This window comes from Jaculus jaculus, chromosome 19, assembly GCF_020740685.1.
Source record: "Jaculus jaculus isolate mJacJac1 chromosome 19, mJacJac1.mat.Y.cur, whole genome shotgun sequence".
In the NCBI taxonomy this organism is placed as follows: Eukaryota; Metazoa; Chordata; class Mammalia; order Rodentia; family Dipodidae; genus Jaculus; species Jaculus jaculus.
Genome location: NC_059120.1, coordinates 20,910,834 through 20,929,945, shown reverse-complemented (window position 1 = coordinate 20,929,945; position 19,112 = coordinate 20,910,834). Strand labels below are relative to the sequence as shown.

Sequence of the window (19,112 nt, the reverse complement as noted above, 5' to 3'; positions counted from 1 at the left end):
AGAGAATGTAAAATAAACTTGTATAGAGTTCTTCTAATTTTGACAATGATCAATTCCTGGCCAATGACATCACCTCTGCACAGCCCTGTGGTCACCACAACCATAGTGACTTAGATGATTTGATCACATGGCATCACTTCACCCAGTCTTCATTGTAAATTATGAAAATACTCATTAAGATTCATGCAGAGTGAGCAGGCCGGATCTCCCTGTTCCCCCATCCCTCCCAGTTCCCTGGTCCCTTGCTACTAGCTTGGGCTACCTGGATACTGCGAGCTTGCTGCGGAAACAAGACCCTTGCTCCGTCTTGCTGACTGAAGGGCCCTTGGGTCCCCAACTCCTGGATCCCCTGCTCCAGAGAGTACACACGCAGAAAGGTAGCGAGACCCAAGGAGATAAACTACCCCTTGCACTTCAGCCAAGCTGCAGCTGAAACCACTGAAGAATGGGGGAGACGAGCAAGAGTGCTGCTTCCACCTGAACCTGATAATCAGCGTCAGGGTGAAGAAGCCAGACCCTGAGGATTCTCAACACTCTCAACAAAGTAGAGATCCAGAGGCTCCTAAGAGCTCATCTCTGAAGTAGACTTAAAACTCACCCAACCAAGGCTTAGGGAATTTTGCAGAAGAGGGGGTGGAAAGATTGCAAGAGCCACAGGTTGAGATCATGCCCAGAGGCATTCCCTCCCCCCAAAAGTAACTGACTGCTGCTCCCACAATGCAAAATACACAACCCCATGGTAACCCTGTAACCCCACTGAGGAGCATCCCCAACAGAATGGGGGTAGGGATAAGGGGAAAGAGGGTATCGACACATGATGTATTCATACAAAACATGTTAATTATAAAAAAGAAAAAAAAAAGAAAGCAGAAGCTAGGATACAATTAGGTACGAAAAGTAATGCAGCATGACCTGGTTTGACTTATCTCAGAGATTGGAAGGCATGTCAACATAAATTTTGCAATGTGATTCATCAATTTATCAGATTAAAGGAGAAGCATGATAATCAGAATAGATGTAGGAAGCTATTTCTAAAAATTTTGACTTCTTCGTGATGGAAGGTATTGGCAGAATAGAAATAGAAAGGGATCCTCTTAGCCCAATAAAGAACATATTCCAGAAAGTATTTCATGGCAAAGTTTTTATGATTTGAAGATGGAACAAAATGTCCAGTACTACTACTGTGCTTGGCATTCTGACTCAGAGCCCTCATTTTAAGGGTAGAGAAATGTATGCACAGAAAGGAAACAGAATTTTCATTATTCAGAACTATAATGATTTACACATAAAATCCAGAGTAATCAAGCACCAAGCATGCAATCAACTTACAAAAGCCAGTAGTATTTCTATGTACCAATAAGAAGGCAATAGGACCTTATAACTGAAGGTTTGAGTTCTAAGATTACCAAAAACTAACTCTAACAATCCTAGTAAGGTATCAAATAAACCTTCAAAATATTTCAGAAAAAATTATCATATATTTTATTAAAACTTCAAATAAAACCTAAAATAATATTCATTAAGAGGGACTTATGGTTACATGATAGGAATGACAGAAGAATGTGACAAAATAAGTTTATAAATGTAAAAGGAAAAGGGCATTTGAAAGTCTCCACATACCTGAAGTCTGTTAGTTGCCTTCATAGAACTACAGAACAACATATCTCGTGTCCTGGCTGGCTCAGGTATCTTAAGAAGGCTTAGATTCACAGGTAATTTAAGTAAAGTTCTTACTTGGAGTTAGAGGGGATAAAGAAATGACTTTTTTTTTTTCATCTTTGATACTAATGACTACAGAGCACCCAATGGTAGATTCCTTACAAAATCTTTTTGTAACAATCCCATTAGGCTAAGTAGACTTTTCAAGTTCTCTTGACAGAAAATTATAGGTCTGGGTTTTTGACCTGGTGAAATTACTGGTTCTCAATTTAACATACCCTTACAAGCACACTAAGTATACTTCCAGAGGCTCCTTTGATACGTATGTGAGCAAACTGACAAATTCCTGGACTGCTGACATTAGTGAAGCTGCTATTTCAGAGAATGGGAGTTATACATCTGTCTGAGTTTGTATACGGTGTATGCACATGTGTGGAGGAGGCTAGCCTTCCTCTACTGCTTTTGTTTTAATTCCCTGAGACAGAGTCTCTCACTGAACCCAGAGCTCCCCATTTTTCAGAGAGGCTGGCTGACCAGGGTACCCCAGTGACCCTCTTATCTCCATCCCCTGCAACACTGGCATTACAGACATGCACAGCCATGTCTGGCATTTTAAGTGGGTACTGGGGATCAAATTCAGATCCTCATGTTTACAAAGCAAGTGTTTTTTCCCAGCTGAGTCATCTCCTCAGTCTCTCATATCTTAATGTCTTTTCTTCAAGAAGAGCATTAATGGTAATACAATGTCATCCCAATTTAACAAGGCTATCTTCCTTGTAACCTTCCACAACTCTCTGTGATGTCCTTTTGCAAAATTTATTACCATTGTAACCATGTTTTCCAGCTTAACTGAGTTATAGTGGACAAAAATTATATATAAGCTGTACAATATGATTTGATACATGTATATATAGCATATATATCAAAATGATTACTACAATCAGGCTGATTAATATATTATTACCTGTGTGTGCATACGTTAATAACAATAAGATCTGTTCTTTTAGCAAATTCTAAGCACATGACTGTGTACTTGTAAGTAATGTCTTTCACAGTAGGTAAGGAGATTCTCAAGGCAGAGATTTCACTCCAGTGTCTGTGAAGGTTCTAGAATAGGAAGTGGAGAAATATTCGAGTAAAATATTCTCCTATGGAAAAGTTAAGTGATAGGAAAAGGTACTATAGAAGGCAATGAGATGGAGAGAAACAATAGCCTGAGAACTAATAGGTCTGACCTTTCTGTGAAGTACTATTATGACAATTAATAGTCTAGTTTCATCTAATGAAACAAATGAGATATGGCCCCATGCCATTTCCATAAGTGCAAATGAGTGGAATGACACTGCTTTGTTCTCTGCTCTTATAAGATATGCTGAAAAATAGAGTGACAACTCTCAACACAGCAATGTAATGGAAGACAGAACTGCAAAGTTTTCTTCAAAGATTGTCTAGTGGATGAGAAAGTAGCTTAGTGGTAGAGTATGTACCCAGCATGGGTGAGGCCCTGGGTTCTCTCTCCAGCAACAAAATAGCACCCCCCCCCAAAAAAAAATCCAACCTAAATTTCTGATTTTTTTGGTGTTGGGAACTGAATTCATGGCTTTGAGTATGCTAAATATGTTATTGGACACCAGTCCCTGAAAGACGTTTTAGTTGTTTAGTTCAGTAACACGGTGGCCAGATAGAAAACCCAGTAGAGGGTCTGGAGAGATGGTTCAGCGGTCAAGGCACTTGCCTCTAAGGCCTAAGGATCTGGGATTGAGGCCCCAGTAGCCTTGTAAGCCAGATGTACAAGGTGGCACATGCATCTGGAGTTTGTTTGCAGTGGCTACAGACCCTGGCAAGCCCATACTCACTCACTCTTTGTATCTGTCTACTTACAAATAAGTAAAGAAAAAGAAAAAGAAAAGCAGGTGTGGGGCACTGGCATTCTATATCAAAGCAAGGGGGCTTTCTCAGAACATGAGTAGACTTCTATAAGAAGTTGAATTTATGCTGCTTTTAATGGCTGACACCTTTTCATCTATCAAGAGAAGAGGCAGCATGGTTCTTAGTTGACAGGCTTGAGATCAAAATCTAAAGACTAGTCGTAAGATTTGAGAGGTTACTAACCTCTTACCTGTCATCTGTAAAATGATAGTGCAATTATTTTTAGAAATTAAATAACATACACCAAGTGTCAAGTACAGCAGAGCACACAATAAAAACTGTACTGACTGCATGTACTGACATCAATCAGACAACATTACCAGGGCTGCTTCAAAAGACTAGAAGCAACAGGCTACACAGTGGTTTTCAACATCAAACACCTCCATTTCTGGGGCATCCACGAGTAATCATGGGACACTCCTATAGTTATTTTAAAAAATATAATTCAGATGACATCACTAACTCTTAAGGAAGAAGAAAATTTACCATAAGGCAGTACAATCAAACTAAAGTGTCAAGTTTCATTATTTTCACTCCAGTAACAATTTGGTGTGAGAGGACCGTAGTGAGAGGACAGTATAAGAGCAGTCATCACTAAACTCTCGTTGGCAGTGCTCTTCACAAGAAACAAGTATTTTTTTTCATAAAGAACAACACATTATCTAGTACTTAAGAGAGAATTTATTTATGGCCTATAGTAGTCCTTACACATTGTAGGGGGGAAAACAATGGGAAGAATCACTCCAATAGAAATTTCACGATATCTCATTTGGTAAAAATCCCATTAATAAAAAGTATTCACTTATTTCCAAGCAGAGAATAACAAAGAGAAGAGAGACACACAAAGAGAATTATCAGTTATTCTCTCTGTACTTTATCTGTCACAGAGTATTACTATCACTGCTGTATGCAAAAGGGAAATAGCAGGAGACCCAAAGAACTGGGATGGTCAAGTAAGGTGACAGGCCCCATTTGTCTGCATTATGTTGTTATACAGTAGTATTCTAATAAAATCTCCCATATAACATTAAACTGTCTGTTCCCTTGAAGGCCATATGCCAGACCAATTAAATCAGACTATGAGTTGAGGATTGAGGGAGTAGAATCCTGTTGTCAATTTTTTTTTTTTTTTGCGGGGGAAGACTGACCTGGTAGTCTCAGGATGGCCTCGAACTCTCAGCTCCTACCTCACTCTAGCGCAAGCTGACCTAGAATTCACTATGTAGTTTCAGTGTGGCCTTGAAGTAATGGCAATCCTCCTACCTCTGTTTCCTTTGTGCACAGATTAAAGGTATCAGCTACCATGCCTAACAAATTGTCAATTTTTATTTTTCTTAATTTTAAAATATTTTATTTATTCGAGAGATAGAAAGAAAAAGGCAGATATATATATATGTGTGTATATATATATATATATATATATATATATATAGAGAGAGAGAGAGAGAGAGAGAGAGAGAGAGAGATAGAGATAGATAATGGGTGCACGAGGGGCCCTAGCCACTGCAAATAACTCCAGATACATGCACCACTATGTTCATCTGGCTTACACGGGTCCTGGGGAATTGACCCTGGATCCTTTGGCTTTGCAGGCAAGTGCCCTTAATAGCTAAGCCATCTCTCTAGCCCCAGTTCTCAAGTTTTTTTTTTTTTGGTTTGATGGTTTTTTGAGGTAGGGTCTCACTCTGGCCCAGGCTGACCTGGAATTCACTATGTAGTCTCAGGATGGCTTCAAAATCTCAGCAATCCTCCTACCTCTGCCTCCCAAGTACTGGGATTAAAAGTGTGTGCCACCACACCTGGCTACAGTTGTCAATTTTTAAATCAGCAATTTTTATTTATTTTTTTGGTTGTTTTTATTTATTTATTTGAAAGCGACAGACAGAGAGAAAGAGGGAGGGAGGGAAAGAATGGGTGCACCAGGGCTTCCAGCCACTGCAAACAAACTCCAGATGCGTGTGCCCCCTTGTGCATCTGGCTAACGTGGGTCCTGGGGAATTGAGCCTCGAACCAGGGTCCTTAGGCTTCACAGGCAAGCGCTTAACAGCTAAGCCATCTCTCCAGCCCAAAATCAGCAGTTTTTAATTGCTCATTTAAAGAAAATTTGAACAAATCTCACTGACTAGAAGTGCCTAAAGTAGATTTTTTTCCCCTTTCAGTTTTTAGTAAGCTCTATTAATCTCAGAATAGGGTTTTAAAAGACATTAAAAATTCACTCTACAACAACTAATCAAATATACTCTGAATGAAGATAAAAGATAAATAGTTCAAGGTGAGAAGACGTTTATTGGTTGTGTTAGGGATGGACCATGGGGCCGCATATATGCTAGGCAAGTGTCCTGCCAGTGAGATACGTGGCTCCACCTCTGAGGGGACCTACTGTCTTGGCTCTTCTGAAGTGGCTTCACCAGTTTGCTCTTAACAGGGATTAAGTAAATACCACCTGCAGGAAACTGAATAGCAAGTCCTTAATGCCTTAATACCACGAAGGGCAGCACCTCATCTTCCTCTTTCCCCAACTGAATTTTGTCCTAGACCTTGATAAATTCACAACAAACTACAAACTCAAAGCTTCCATTTCTACACTGCATATATTGATTCAAACTTTATCATCAGTTATATATGTATGGTTCTGTTACAGACAGAAGTTACAAGACCTAAAATCCTGGTGTCATTTTTCATCACCAACAGAGGTTTAGAGCAGTTCACCTCTGGTCATGTAATGTTTGCCTCAAACCCGCGTTTTGGCAAAGCATTTGGTCAGTCTTCAGAAGGCCCATGCAAACCTAAAAGATCATTTCTGGCATCTCTGTATTTGTGTGTGATTAATAATCATGAAATCGCATTGTTTCTACTACAAGTAATAATTGTAGCAACCTTAGTAATTAGAATAATCTCATAATTCAGATTTATCGTTAAATATCCACTTTCAAATATAAAGACCCTAGGTAAGAGAAGTGAGAATGTTCTTAGTACATGTTTTATCAAATAGAAAAATCTCAATGATTCTACTTCACAAGGCATCAATTCCATATTCTCCCATTCGTTGTGGCTCTCAGCCTCTTGCACACAATTCAGTATTAAGTTACCTACTGCTTTTTACGGCTCATGATATTCGCCTTATCTCCTCACAGTGCAGGCATGCTTCTTTTGCATTACCCATAGTGCTTAGCACTATGGTGGTCATCTGATACATATTTACTATTTTACTAAATTCACAGTATTACTAGCTTTGTGACAGATATTATTTCCCTTTAAATTTTAGTGAACTACATAAGAAAGCTAGCCGAAGTGAAATAGATCATTACAGGAGATAATTATATTCAATAGAAAGGAAGAAGGAATGGTTAGGGGAGGAGAAAACAGAACTGCATTTAGATGTAAGACAAGGGAAATACATCATTTATTTTCTCCATGCCTTAGTTTTCCTATGGGTTCTGTAAAAGAAAATCAATAAAGTTAGAAAATGATGAAAAATGCACAATATGAAAACTAACTAACCTGAAAGTTCGAACAAGATTCTTAAGTTCCGTGTAAATATCTCCTACTGTAATCTGGAGAGGGCCCAAAAGTCCAGGCAATCTAAAAACAAAACAAAACAAAGAAAAGAAAAGAATTATTACCTGGAAACATTGGGGGTTATGCCTATCTCTAGATATGCTTTGGAAAATGACAGCACTTAGGTGAAGAACAAGTTGAGCTCGATTATGACTGGTGACAAATTCTAAGGAGACATTGCACAATTAACTCTATATTCTACTATGCAGCCATCTCAAAGTGAAAAGTACAGTCCTGCAAGTCCTTATGGTTGCTATCTGTTTTTTTTGTTTTTTTTTTTTTTTGGTCTTTTGAGGTAGGGTCTCACTGTAGTCCAGGTTGACCTGGAATTCACTACTTAGTCTCAGGGTGGCCTCAAACTCATGGTGATCCTCCTAACTCTGCCTCCCAAGTGCTGGGGCCACCGCTATCTGTACTTTTGTTTCTACTTTTTTTTTTTTGTTGTTGTTTTTGTTTTATCGAGGTAGAGTATCACTGTAGCCCAGGCTGACCTGGAATTCACTATGTAGTCTCAGGATGGCCTTGAACTCATGGCAATCCTCCTACCTCTGCCTCTCGAGTGTTGGAATTAAAGTCGTGCACCACCACGTCTGACCCTCTACTTTTTCTTACCTGAAGAGAATTTAACAATTCCTATAAACATTTTAAATAATGTATTTGAACCACACAAACAAAAGGCACAAAATGGAGGAAAAAATAAAAAGATACAAAAAACCAAGGTAAAATGTATGTAAGTATCTAACCTGAGCAGAGCAACAACAACAACAAAAGATATTTGATAAGTATCTCTTGCTGCTGCAAAAGAATACCTATCCAGGGCAGGAGAGAGGCTTTGCCATTAAGGCACTTGCCTAAGGACCCAGGTTCAATTCTCCAGGTCCCACGTAAGCCAGATGCACAAGGTGGCACATGCATCTGGAGTTCATTTGCAGTGGCTAGAGACCCTGGTGTGCCCATTCTGTCTCTCTCCCCTCTTTCTCAAATAAATAAATAAAAATAAAATATAAAAATGAAAAAAAAAAGAAGTCTCTTTATATTTGTTTGTTCAACTTAGAGACCAAATAAAGGTTTCCTTCTTTCTTTCCCCTTCTGCAGGGTGGGGATTGAACCCAGGGCCTTCTGCCATGGAACTGCACTTTCGGCCTGGCTTTTGCTTTCATAAAGAGGAAAGGTCCAGCTGCTGTCATGATCAAATAACAACAGCAGCAAGCCCATGCCACCAGCCAGTTTGGCTTTCACTGCTCATCGTGCCTCCTCTCCTTTAAGCTCCTCCTTCCCTTCCTACTCCACACTCCATCCAGCTCTTGTGCTAGGACACCAGGGTCTTCCCACCAGGTCCCTTCCATCCTCTGCTTCTGCAAGACTCACAGAGAGCAGATTGCTTCAGTGGTATGTGTACATGTCCTCAAATTCCATCAACTGAAAAAAAAATCCAGGAACCATTCCCACATCATGTTCTATCTTCTAACTATATGCCTGTATGGATAATCCAACCCAGTGTTCAAAACCTATATAACTGAAGTCAATCAGGTAGGTGGTAACACACGCTGTTTTCTAAACTAAATTATTCCATAGATACAAATATACAAGTATAAGATCAATGACAGGTAAATAAGATTTCTATATGCAGAGTCCAGAAAATGTAATACTCAGTGAACACTAAACATTTATTCATAATAGAATAGTTCTTGGTACAGTTTTTTAAACAGGGACAAATCAAGATACAAAGCTAATCAAAATGGATTTCAGGGGCTGGAGAGATGGCTCAATGGGTAAGGACTTGCCTGCAATGCCTAATAACCAGGGTTTGATTTTCCAGTACCCATATAAAGCCAGATGCACAAAGTGGTGCATGCATCTGGAGTTTGTTTAGAGTGGCTAGAGGCCCTGGTGTGCCCATTCTCTTTCTTTCTCTCTCTCTTTTTACAAATGAATAAATAACATATTTTTTTAAAATTATTTATTTATTTATTTATTTGAGAGCAACAGACACAGAGAGAAAGACAGGTAGAGGGAGAGAGAGAGAATGGGCGTGCCAGGGCTTCCAGCCTCTGCAAACGAACTCCAGACGCATGCACCCCCTTGTGCATCTGGCTAACGTGGGACCTAGGGAACTGAGCCTCGAACCGGGATCCTTAGGCTTCACAGGCAAGCGCTTAACCCCTAAGCCATCTCTCCAGCCCAATAACATATTTTTAAAAAGGATTTCAGGGCTGGAGAGATGGCTTAGCGCTTAAAGCGCTTGCCTGCAAAGCCTATGGGTCCATGTTCAACTCTCCAGATCCCACAAAAACCAGATGCAATAAGGTGAGGTAAGATCAAGGTTGCACATGCCCACTAGGTGGCACAAGCATCTGGAGTTTGAATTCAGCGGCTGAGGTCCTGCCAGCCAATTCTCTCCCTCCCTCTCGTAAAAAATAAAAATAAATAAATTTAAAAACAGGATTTCAATTGTGGCTCAGAAATATGTATTTTAATGTGTTAATAGTCATACCCATTATATTACTAGTAATGTCTTATACCTTAGCTGTTAAAAAATTATGGCTTTCAGAGAATGTTTTTCTTATTTTCAAAATGCTACAAAATTAAGACATCTCTGTATTTCTAATTCCTTAAACAATGATTGGCACACCTTTCCATATGTACCAATTTCTTTTTCTGTTAAAAAGGAAAGGGCAGGCTGAAAAGATTTTTAAGGTCTTTTTAATAGAGAAGCCAGAATGATGGTTTTTAAATGTCATTTATGACTGGGCTAATTATAAGAGCAACCATTTGTACCACAGGAAGTTTAAAACCTAAGTATAAATTGAATGGCACAACTTGACTTTCAAGTTGTTGAGCATGAAATGGTTCTATGGACATGTAGGCAGAGTGAGCCAACAGACTGTTGAAACTTTAAAGTCTTAGATACATGATGCTCTAATATGACACTTTACCACAAGTCAGTGTTTAAACAGTCTAGTTTTGGTATTCCCCTTGACTTCACTGGATTGTTAAGAGGGAGTGAAGCAGTTGGGTTTCCTTCTCCTATAATCTCTGTCTTCCTCTGCATGACGTTCCCTTCTGTCTTCTATAAAAATCCAATTTGGGTTGGAGAGATGGCTCAGCAGTTAAGGTGCTTGCCTGAAAAGCCTAATGACCTGGGTGAGACTCTCTAGTATCCATGTAAGCTGGATGCACAAAGTGACATATGCATCTGGAATTCGTAAGAAGTGGCTAGAGGCCCTGGAGCACTCATACTTTCTGTGTTTCTGCTTCCCTCTGCTTGCAAATAAATAAATTTTAAAGAAATATTTTATTTATGTAATTATTTATTTGTTTGTTTAAGAGAGAGAGAGAGAGAGAGAAAGAGAGGTAGATAGAAAGAGAGAATGGGTATGCCAGGGCCTTTAGCCACTGCAAATAAACTCCAGACGCACGCACCCTTTTGTCTATCTGGCTTACATGGGTCATGAGGAATAGAACCAGGGTCCTTAGGCTTCACAGGCAAATGCCTTAACTGCTAAGCCATTTCACCAGCCCAAATAATTTTTTTTTTAAAAAATTCAATCCTTTCCTGATATAGTCTTAAAATAGAAAACTGTAAGTGAAGAAATTCATATAAGCTTATCTTAATAATGTTCAAAATCATGGTGATACTTATACAATGCAAACCCATAACTATTAAGTTAATTTAAAATCCTATAAAGGTGGAATAATGATTACATACTTACACTTTATTCAATTTTTCAAGAACAATGCGTTTTCTAATCTGGTTCTGGGAACTTGAATCTATCAGTGGGAAAGTGGGATCATGCTGAAACACATTTTGAAACAAAGTAAATAGAAAAATAAATCAGCATCTTTCTTTTTTAAGTCAACCCATAAACATTAAACAAAAACATTAACACCTCTGATATAACAGGGAAAAAAAACCCAATTCCCGAGACTTGAAAATTCAAGATTTTAATTTGAGAATGACCTCTGTTAGTCATCTGCCCACTTCTGAGTGTAAATTTTCTCACTAGTACACTAGGGAGAGGAATACCTTATTAATTAAATTTTAAAAATGTTTACAAAAGGATTCTACAAACTGCTAAATGCAATACAAATGTGGGAAATTTAATGACTAATATTAGCAATACTGAAATTAGTGGAAAGTTATGCCTTCAGAAGTATCAGGGCTGGATAGATGGCCTGCCAGTTAAGGCACTTGCCTGCAAAGCCTAAGGATCTCCAGACCCCATGTAAGCCAGATGCACAAGGTGATGCAGCGCACAAGGTCACACATGTGCACAAGATGGCATACAAGTCTGGAGTTCAATTGCAGTGGCTGCAGGTCCTGGTGCGTCAATTCTCTCTCTCATAAAAAAAATAAAATAAAAGAGGGCTGGAGAGATGGCTTAGCAGTTAAGGTGCTTGCCTGCAAAGCCAAAGACTCAGGCTCAATTCCCCAGGACCCACATAAGCCAGAAGCAGAAGTTGGCACATACATCTGGAATTCTTTTGCAGTGGCTAGAGGCCCTGGTGTGCCCATTCTCTCCCTCTCTCCCACCTTCTTCTCTCAAATAAATAAATAAAATTTTAAACAAGAAATGACAGATCATTTAAATGAACCAAGAAATGAAAAAGTTGGGGGGAAAAGCCACACATTTGTTGGAAAGCATCACAGAGCTAAAAAAGCAGTAAGAATTATGGGCTGAATTCACAGGGAAGGTGAGTCAAGAGAGGGCACTCATTCTGGAGGAAGTAACTTAGATACTGAGAACCTGGGCAGAATTCTACTAAGAGGCAGGTATGGGTAACACTCCCCATCCTGAGATCTGGACGTAGAAGGACCATACTCTAGGAGCAAAAGTGACTAGAAAAAAACTATCATTAGATTTCACACAGTGTGGACAACTGGTCAGAGCACCTTGCAGGAGAGATTGGAGCCCAGACAATGTGTCAGTGATAGACAAGACCACACCTTGACCTGGACTGATTAGTTATACATATGTCCTGCTCCATAAATCTAAACTTCATGTGGGGACTTTGAAGATGAAGTTGGAGTTTAAATTTTTTTTTCCTGTTTTTTTTTTGGAAACAAGGTGTTATGTAGCTTCAGGGTACCCTTCAACTTACTATGTAGTTGATGATGACCTTAAACTTAAACCTCTGATCCTCCTGTCTTCAATCTCCCCAGTGCTGGGATTATAGGCAGGTGCCACCATATCCAGTTTTATTCAGCACTGGGGATGGAACATGGGGAAACTACATGCTAGGTAGGCAAACATTCTACCCACCCAGCAACATCTCTAGTCCTTTAATTTTTTTTCTGAAACAGGGTCTCCTATGTAGACCAGGCTGGCCTCAAATTAAAGATTCCCCTGCCTTAGACTATTAAGTGCTGGGATTACAGGCATGCACAACTATGCCAAGTCTGCAATTTTTTTTTGTTTTTCAAGATAGGGTCTTACTCTAGACTAAGCTGATCTGGAATTCACTATGCACTCTCAGCTGGCCTCAAACTCAGTGATTCTTCTACCTTGGCCTCCAGAGTGCTGGGATTAAAGGAGTATGCCACATTGCCCAACCCAGTTTGCAATTTTTTTTTTTTTAACCAGGCCTGGTGGTACATGCTTTTATTTAATTTATTTGTGAGAGAGAAAGAGGCAGACAGAGACACTGGGCATGCCAGGGCCTTCAGCCTCTGCATATGAATTCCAGACATATGCGCCACCTTCTGCATCTGGCTTACACAGGTTTTAGGGCATCAAACCTGGGCCCTCTGGCTTCGCAGGCAAGTGTCTTAACCACTAAGCAATCTCTCCAGCCCCCAGTTGCAATTTTTTTTCAAAAACTTTATTTATTTGAAAGAGTAAGAGAGAGAGAGGTAGGTAGAGAGAGAAAGGGCATGCCAGGACCTCTAGCCACTGCAACCGAACTCCAGACACATGTGCCACCTTTTGCATCTGGCTTTACATGGGTACTGGGGAACTGAACTCAGGTACTTAGGTTTTGTAGGCAAATGACTTAACTGCTGAGGCATCTCTTCAGCCCTGCAAATTTTTTTTTTTAAGATTTAATTTTATTCTTTTAATTTATTTTTATTTATTTATTTGAAAGTGACAGAGGAAAGAGGCAGATAGAGAGAGAGAGAGAGAGAGAATAGGCGCTCCAGGCCTTCCAGCCACTGCAAACGAACTCCAGATGCGTGCACCCCCTTGTGCATCTGGCTAACGGGGGTCCTGGGGAATTGAGCCTCGAACTGGGGTCCTTAGGCTTCACAGGCAAGCACTTAACCACTAAGCCATCTCTCCAGCCCAAGATTTTATTTTTATTTATTTATTAGAGACAGTGAGAAGGAGAGAGAGAGAGAATAGCACACCAGGGCCTCTAGCCACTGCAAACGAACTCCAGATGCATGCGCCACCATGTACATCTGTCTTACTTGGGACCTGGAGAATTGAACTGGGGTCCTTAGGCTTCACAGGCATGTGCCTTAACTGCTAAGCCATCTCTCCAGCCCAAGCCCTGCTATTTTTAATATACAATGTTTGATACCTTATAAAATAAGAATATATCAAAGTCAAAAACATTAACCCATAAAAGCCAAACTCTCAGGGAATTTAGATAATGAAATTATACGCATTACTGTTATATGCTACATTGTATAATAACTATGTTTAACATGTCCAGAGAAAAACAAGAGTTCAAAGTTTCAGCAGACAGCTAAATATTACATGAAAGAAACAAATGAAAATTAAAGAATTGGGGGCTGGAGAGATGGCTCAGTGGTTAAGGTGCTTGTCTGTAAAGCCTAATGGCCATGGTTTGATTCCCATGCATGGTGGCACTTGCATTTGGAGTTTTTTTGCAGCAGCTGGAGGCTCTGGCACACTCATTCTCTCTCTCTTTCTGCTTGCAAATAAATAAACAAATAATAAAAGAAAATAAAATTATAAAACTGTGCCGCATATGTACAAAATGTAATGCTTGGCCCACAGTAGGGCACTATACATTAAAATTCCCCCCTAAAACTGTACCTGCTATTAGAACTTCAGTTATTGTGGAGGGATGGAATGTCACAGGTCCGGAGCCAAACTATCATGGGCTTTCTTAGTCTCTTAACCAGCTATTTACTGCCCACCTCTGTGTGTAATGTGACATCCTGTGGCAGGAATGCCCGTGCCAGAAGAGTACAGCAGGTTGCCTCAGACCAAGAACAGATCTAGAACCCCTCTTCGGAAGACCCTCTAGCCAAACCAGTAAGTGATAACTGATTGGAATATTGAAATACTCCTGATCTGGAATGTGGTTTTTCTTCTTACACTGGATCTGTGCATGAAAGCTTGCTTTAATTCCTCCAGGCTGGAATCATTCCTTTGCACACCTTAGCAGACAGTTATCAGAATGGCTGCATTATTGGGCTTCCTGGCTGTCTGATTTTATTTGGGCTTTGCCAACACAGAACAAGAAATTGGATGGCATAGGAAGGACAATCAGCAATGAGCTCTTTCACCCAATGTCTCCATGTGGTCTATCATATGCAGCCCCTACTTGGCACAAAATCTAGAAGTCAGTTCCTGACCTTTTCCTTTAAATTTAAGGGTAGGTGAGGGCTCCTCAAGTCTCTTTATTGATCTTTCCCCAAATTACTTCATTTCAAGGATCTGTTTTAAGACATAATTATGAGTAATTCATACGCCAATATATGCAAAATTTGAAGGAAATATTAGGAGGCCAAATTCATTACTTAATTAACAACGATTACAGTTCAATCAAATTTGGCTTATTTATTTATTAAACTTACTTATTTGGGAGAGGGAAAGGAGGACGAGAGAAAGATGAAGGACAGAGAGTGAATATATGGGCACATCAGGGCCTCTTGCTACTGCAATGAGCTCGAGACACACGTTCCACTTTGTTCATCTAGCTTTGAATTGACCCTGGGCTGGCAGACTTTGCGAGTAAGTGCCTTTAACCACTGAACCATCTCCCCAGCTTTCAAGTTAGGTTGATTAAAAATGTAAGGATGATGTGTGCACTCACATGTACACACACATCGTGGTCCTGAGGATCAAGCTCAGAGCCCTGACCGTGCTCTACCACCGAGCTACACTCCCAGCTAAGGCTGGGTACACAAGTAAAAAAAATGCAATTATAATAAAAATTTATCAAATGAGCCACTTAATAGGCACAAGGGGAATGTTCAGTAAGATTCAGTATTTACTCATTATAATGACTACTAGTGAATTAGAAGCAAAGTATTTAAAGCTTTGTTTCTGAGATAGGGAATGAGACAAGAAACCCACTGTCCTAGATGTCTTAAACTAGTAGATGATAGCAAGAAGAAAGAATCAAAGCAGTAAGGAATAAGGATTAGAATGTGAAAAAACACAACAGCATGACTGTATATATATATCTCTCTACATATATAGAGACAAATGTCTCCAAAATAGCTACAAATAAACTAGAACTATTTTCATTGTTATAGATCATTAAATTCATAATTTAAATAGGTTTAGCAAGGGTACTAGCTATACAATTAATACATAAAAACTGATTTTCTTATTATGCTCAGTTAGATAAAATGTTATAATTTATGCTATTTTATTTTTGTTTCTTTTTTGAAGTAGGGTCTCACTCTAGCCTAGGCGGACCTGTAACTCACTCTGTAGTCTCAGGTTGGCCTCAAACTCACTGTGATCATCCTTACCTCTCCCTCCTGAGTGCTGGGATTAAAGGCATGTGCCACCATGCCTGGAAAAAAATTGTTTTTAACAGTATTTATAATAGCACATAAAAGCTAAATGGTCTATGAATGAATGCACATGTGATTTATGACAAGCTTCATGCTACAGAGCAGTAGGGGAAAGGAGAATCTGCAATACAGGGTGCTGGGTAATTGTGTACCTATATGGGAAAACAAGGACATCTGACCCATACCTCTAAACAAAAAACAATCGAAACAGAGGGGGGGGAGGGGGAGGCCAGAGAGATGGCTCAGCAGTTAAGGTGTTCGCCAGCAAAGCCTAATGACCTCAGTTTGATTTCCCAGTATGTAAAGTCAGATGTACAGTGGCGCATGCATTTAGAGGTCATTTGCAGTGACTGGAGGCCCTAGAGCAACCATTTTACCTCAGTCTCTCTTCTATTTCTCTCTATGTTTGCAAATAAATAAAAATATTTTTAAAAATCCCAGAAAGAACGGGAGAGATGGTTCAATTGATAAAGTGCCTGTCTTACAAGCATGAAGGCCTGAGTTCAATCCCCAGTACTCAAGTAAAATACTAGGTAGGATGACCCACACTTGTAATTCCAGTGTAGAGAGGCAGAGACAGAGGCTCACCAGCCAGCTTGTCTAGTATAATTGATGAGTTGCAGCCCAATAAGAAATCCTGTCTCAAGGGAGGTGAATGGCATTCCTAAAGATGACATTCAAAACTGTTCTCTGGCCTCACAGCCTGTGCACATGTGTACACCTGCACACACTTGAACCTATACATACAAGAACATACATGCATGCATACAGTAAAAAATAAGCAGATAAATTGCAAAGCTTCTAGAAGATGAAATAATCTTGTATAAGTAAAAGTTTTGTGAAGAAGTTACTAAAGTGAACAATTGAAAAAAAAACTAGTGTTGAGGGGCTGGTGATATAGCTCAGTTGGAAGAATGCTCATCTAGCATGCATTAAGCCCTGAGTTTGAAATCGAATCTGGGCCATCAGGCTTTGCAAGCAGTACCTTTAACTGCTGAGCCAATTTCAAGTCTACCTTCCTTCCAAATCTCCAAGTATAGTTTAAGCTTAGAGTTCAAATATTCACTAAGAAATATTTAGTAACAAAGTTTTGTTGTCAAAGCAAGGTTATTCTTTTTCATGCCAAATGACTCAATTTCCCAGACAGTACATATCAACTACAAATGCTGAACAGAAATTCCAAAGTGGCCTTGTTAAATTTCAGCAGTATATATTCAGTCTTGACATATGATGATGATGATGATTGCTAGTTTTGGTTTTTCAAGGCAGGATCTCACTCTAGCTCAGGCTGGCCTGGAATTCACTCTGTAGTCTCAGGATAGCCTTGGACTCATGGTGATGCTCCTATCTCTGCCTGGGATTAAAGATATGTGCCACCACACCTGGCTCCTGACATATGATTATTTCTTAATTACCAATTCTATGCCTTGTACTCTTTATTTTTTTAAAACAAATATTTATTCATTTGCAAGAAAGAGGCAGATGAGAGGAGAGAGATTGAGAGTGAGAGAGAGAGAGAGAGGGAGGGGGAGGGAGAGAGGGGGGCGGTAATGAATATGGGCATGCCAAAGCCTTAGGCATTTGGCTGGTTACTGGGAAATCAAACCTGGGTCCGTAGGCTTCACAGGTAAGTACCTTAACCAATGAGACATTTCTCCAGCCCCTGTGCCATGTACTCTTAAAAAATGAGCAAGGGAAGCTGTTAATAGTCTCATTTACAGACTCAAAAAACTAAGTTCATAGAGCTCATATATGACAGTGCAGATATTCAAATCTAGGTCTATCCAAATACAATCTTTCTAATCCTTATCTATTATCTTCCCAGTAAGTCTCCTTTTCTGTATTATTTTCACCTATGCTTCAAATTTAACCTTATCAAATATTATATTGACAAATATTTAACTCTCCAAGTAGTAAGTCTATTGTACTATATAACCATTGTAGATAAAAAGAAGATGTGCTCCAAGAGCTGCTACAAATGAGTTCTCCAAAAGCTAGCAGCCTGGAAAAACTGGGCATGAAGACATACCTCTTCTAGGTCTTGTGACTTGATGGTGTCTTCATTTATCACATAACGCCCTCTGTAAAACTCCCTGATCCTCAGGTTTAGTGTTTCCGTTTCCTTTTTCAAGTTCTCATAGCTTGGCAGTGGTTTGATGGCTGTATCTGAGCCTCTAAAAGGTAAAGACTCATCTAGATTGTTCTGAGATACTTTCAGAGTAGGGAAGTAACTACCTGGGTCATAATTTATGTCATCTTCATCAAGTTCTTGATTAGCCTCAGAGACCAGTGAGGGTTTCAGACACACAGAAGTGTAATTCTGGCCATACAAAAACTTCAACGTTTCTTCTGTCTTCCATTCCAGCAAAGTTTTCCTCAGAACTTGAAGCAAGTTTATCTTTGCAACTTCAGGGCACACCTGTACTGGACTAGAGGCTGACCCAGAAACTTGGTTTGTTCTGGCAAATTTCCTCTTGAAATGTTCAGCACTTTTCTTACTTATACCTACAAGAGTTATTTCTGACATACTGCACTTATTTTCAGACTTTGTTGAGGCGTCTAGTCTTTCACAACAAGGACTAGTTGAATCAGTCTGAGTGCTTCCTTTCTTTACAGGGAGCTCACCAGCAGCAGCTTTCTCCTGACTGTCTAGTCTACAGTTACCTAACCGCTCGGTGACAGCTACTACTGTCGGTTCCATGTGTGTGAAGTTAGCTTTTTGACCAGCTTTCTTTTTCATTTTGCTTTTGGTGTGCAGCTGTGGCCCTGCACCCGTTGCACTTGGTCTGTTTCCTGGTAGGATGGAGGAAACAAAGTCCTGCTCATTATCGCTGGCACTATCACTGCAGGTGCCAGGAGAAGAGGACTCAGGGTGCTTCTCAACAGGGCCAGAGCTATCAATATCCGACACTTTGATGGCTTCGCTGCGTAACTGTACTTCTTCCCCCGAACAGCCACTGTACAAAGAAAGGTAGACAAAGTCATTATGACAGGAAAGCAAAGTATTCCAGAGCATTTGTACTTTGTAATTTTCAAGATTAAATCTTCTATTTCCTAGATATAGCCCCTTATGTGTATTGATATATAGCTTTCAGAAAGCTTTCATTTCTTTGTATCTAATACACATTTGATAAAAATTCTCCTTCCAGTTCTCTTCCTTTGTTTCTGACCATTTTATAATTGTTAAGGTATTGCAGCAAAAAAAGAAAAAAGTAATTCTGAATTATTTTGTTTTTTGTCT

At 39.6% G+C, this 19,112-nt stretch overlaps 1 protein-coding gene across 4 annotated transcripts in view; it reads right to left on the bottom strand.

Annotated features, from left to right (window-relative positions):
- Rpap2 (RNA polymerase II associated protein 2) overlaps positions 1 to 19,112 on the bottom strand; it is an 86,577-nt gene that overhangs the window by 42,823 nt on the left and 24,642 nt on the right. For all 4 annotated transcript variants that reach the window (XM_045138818.1, XM_012947770.2, XM_045138819.1 and 1 more), the window contains exons 8-10: positions 17,901 to 18,828; positions 10,860 to 10,942; positions 7,090 to 7,170 (exon numbers count right to left, since the gene is read on the bottom strand). In XM_045138818.1, coding sequence (XP_044994753.1) covers positions 7,090 to 7,170; positions 10,860 to 10,942; positions 17,901 to 18,828 — 1,092 coding nt within the window. The remainder of the gene's footprint in view (positions 1 to 7,089; positions 7,171 to 10,859; positions 10,943 to 17,900; positions 18,829 to 19,112) is intronic.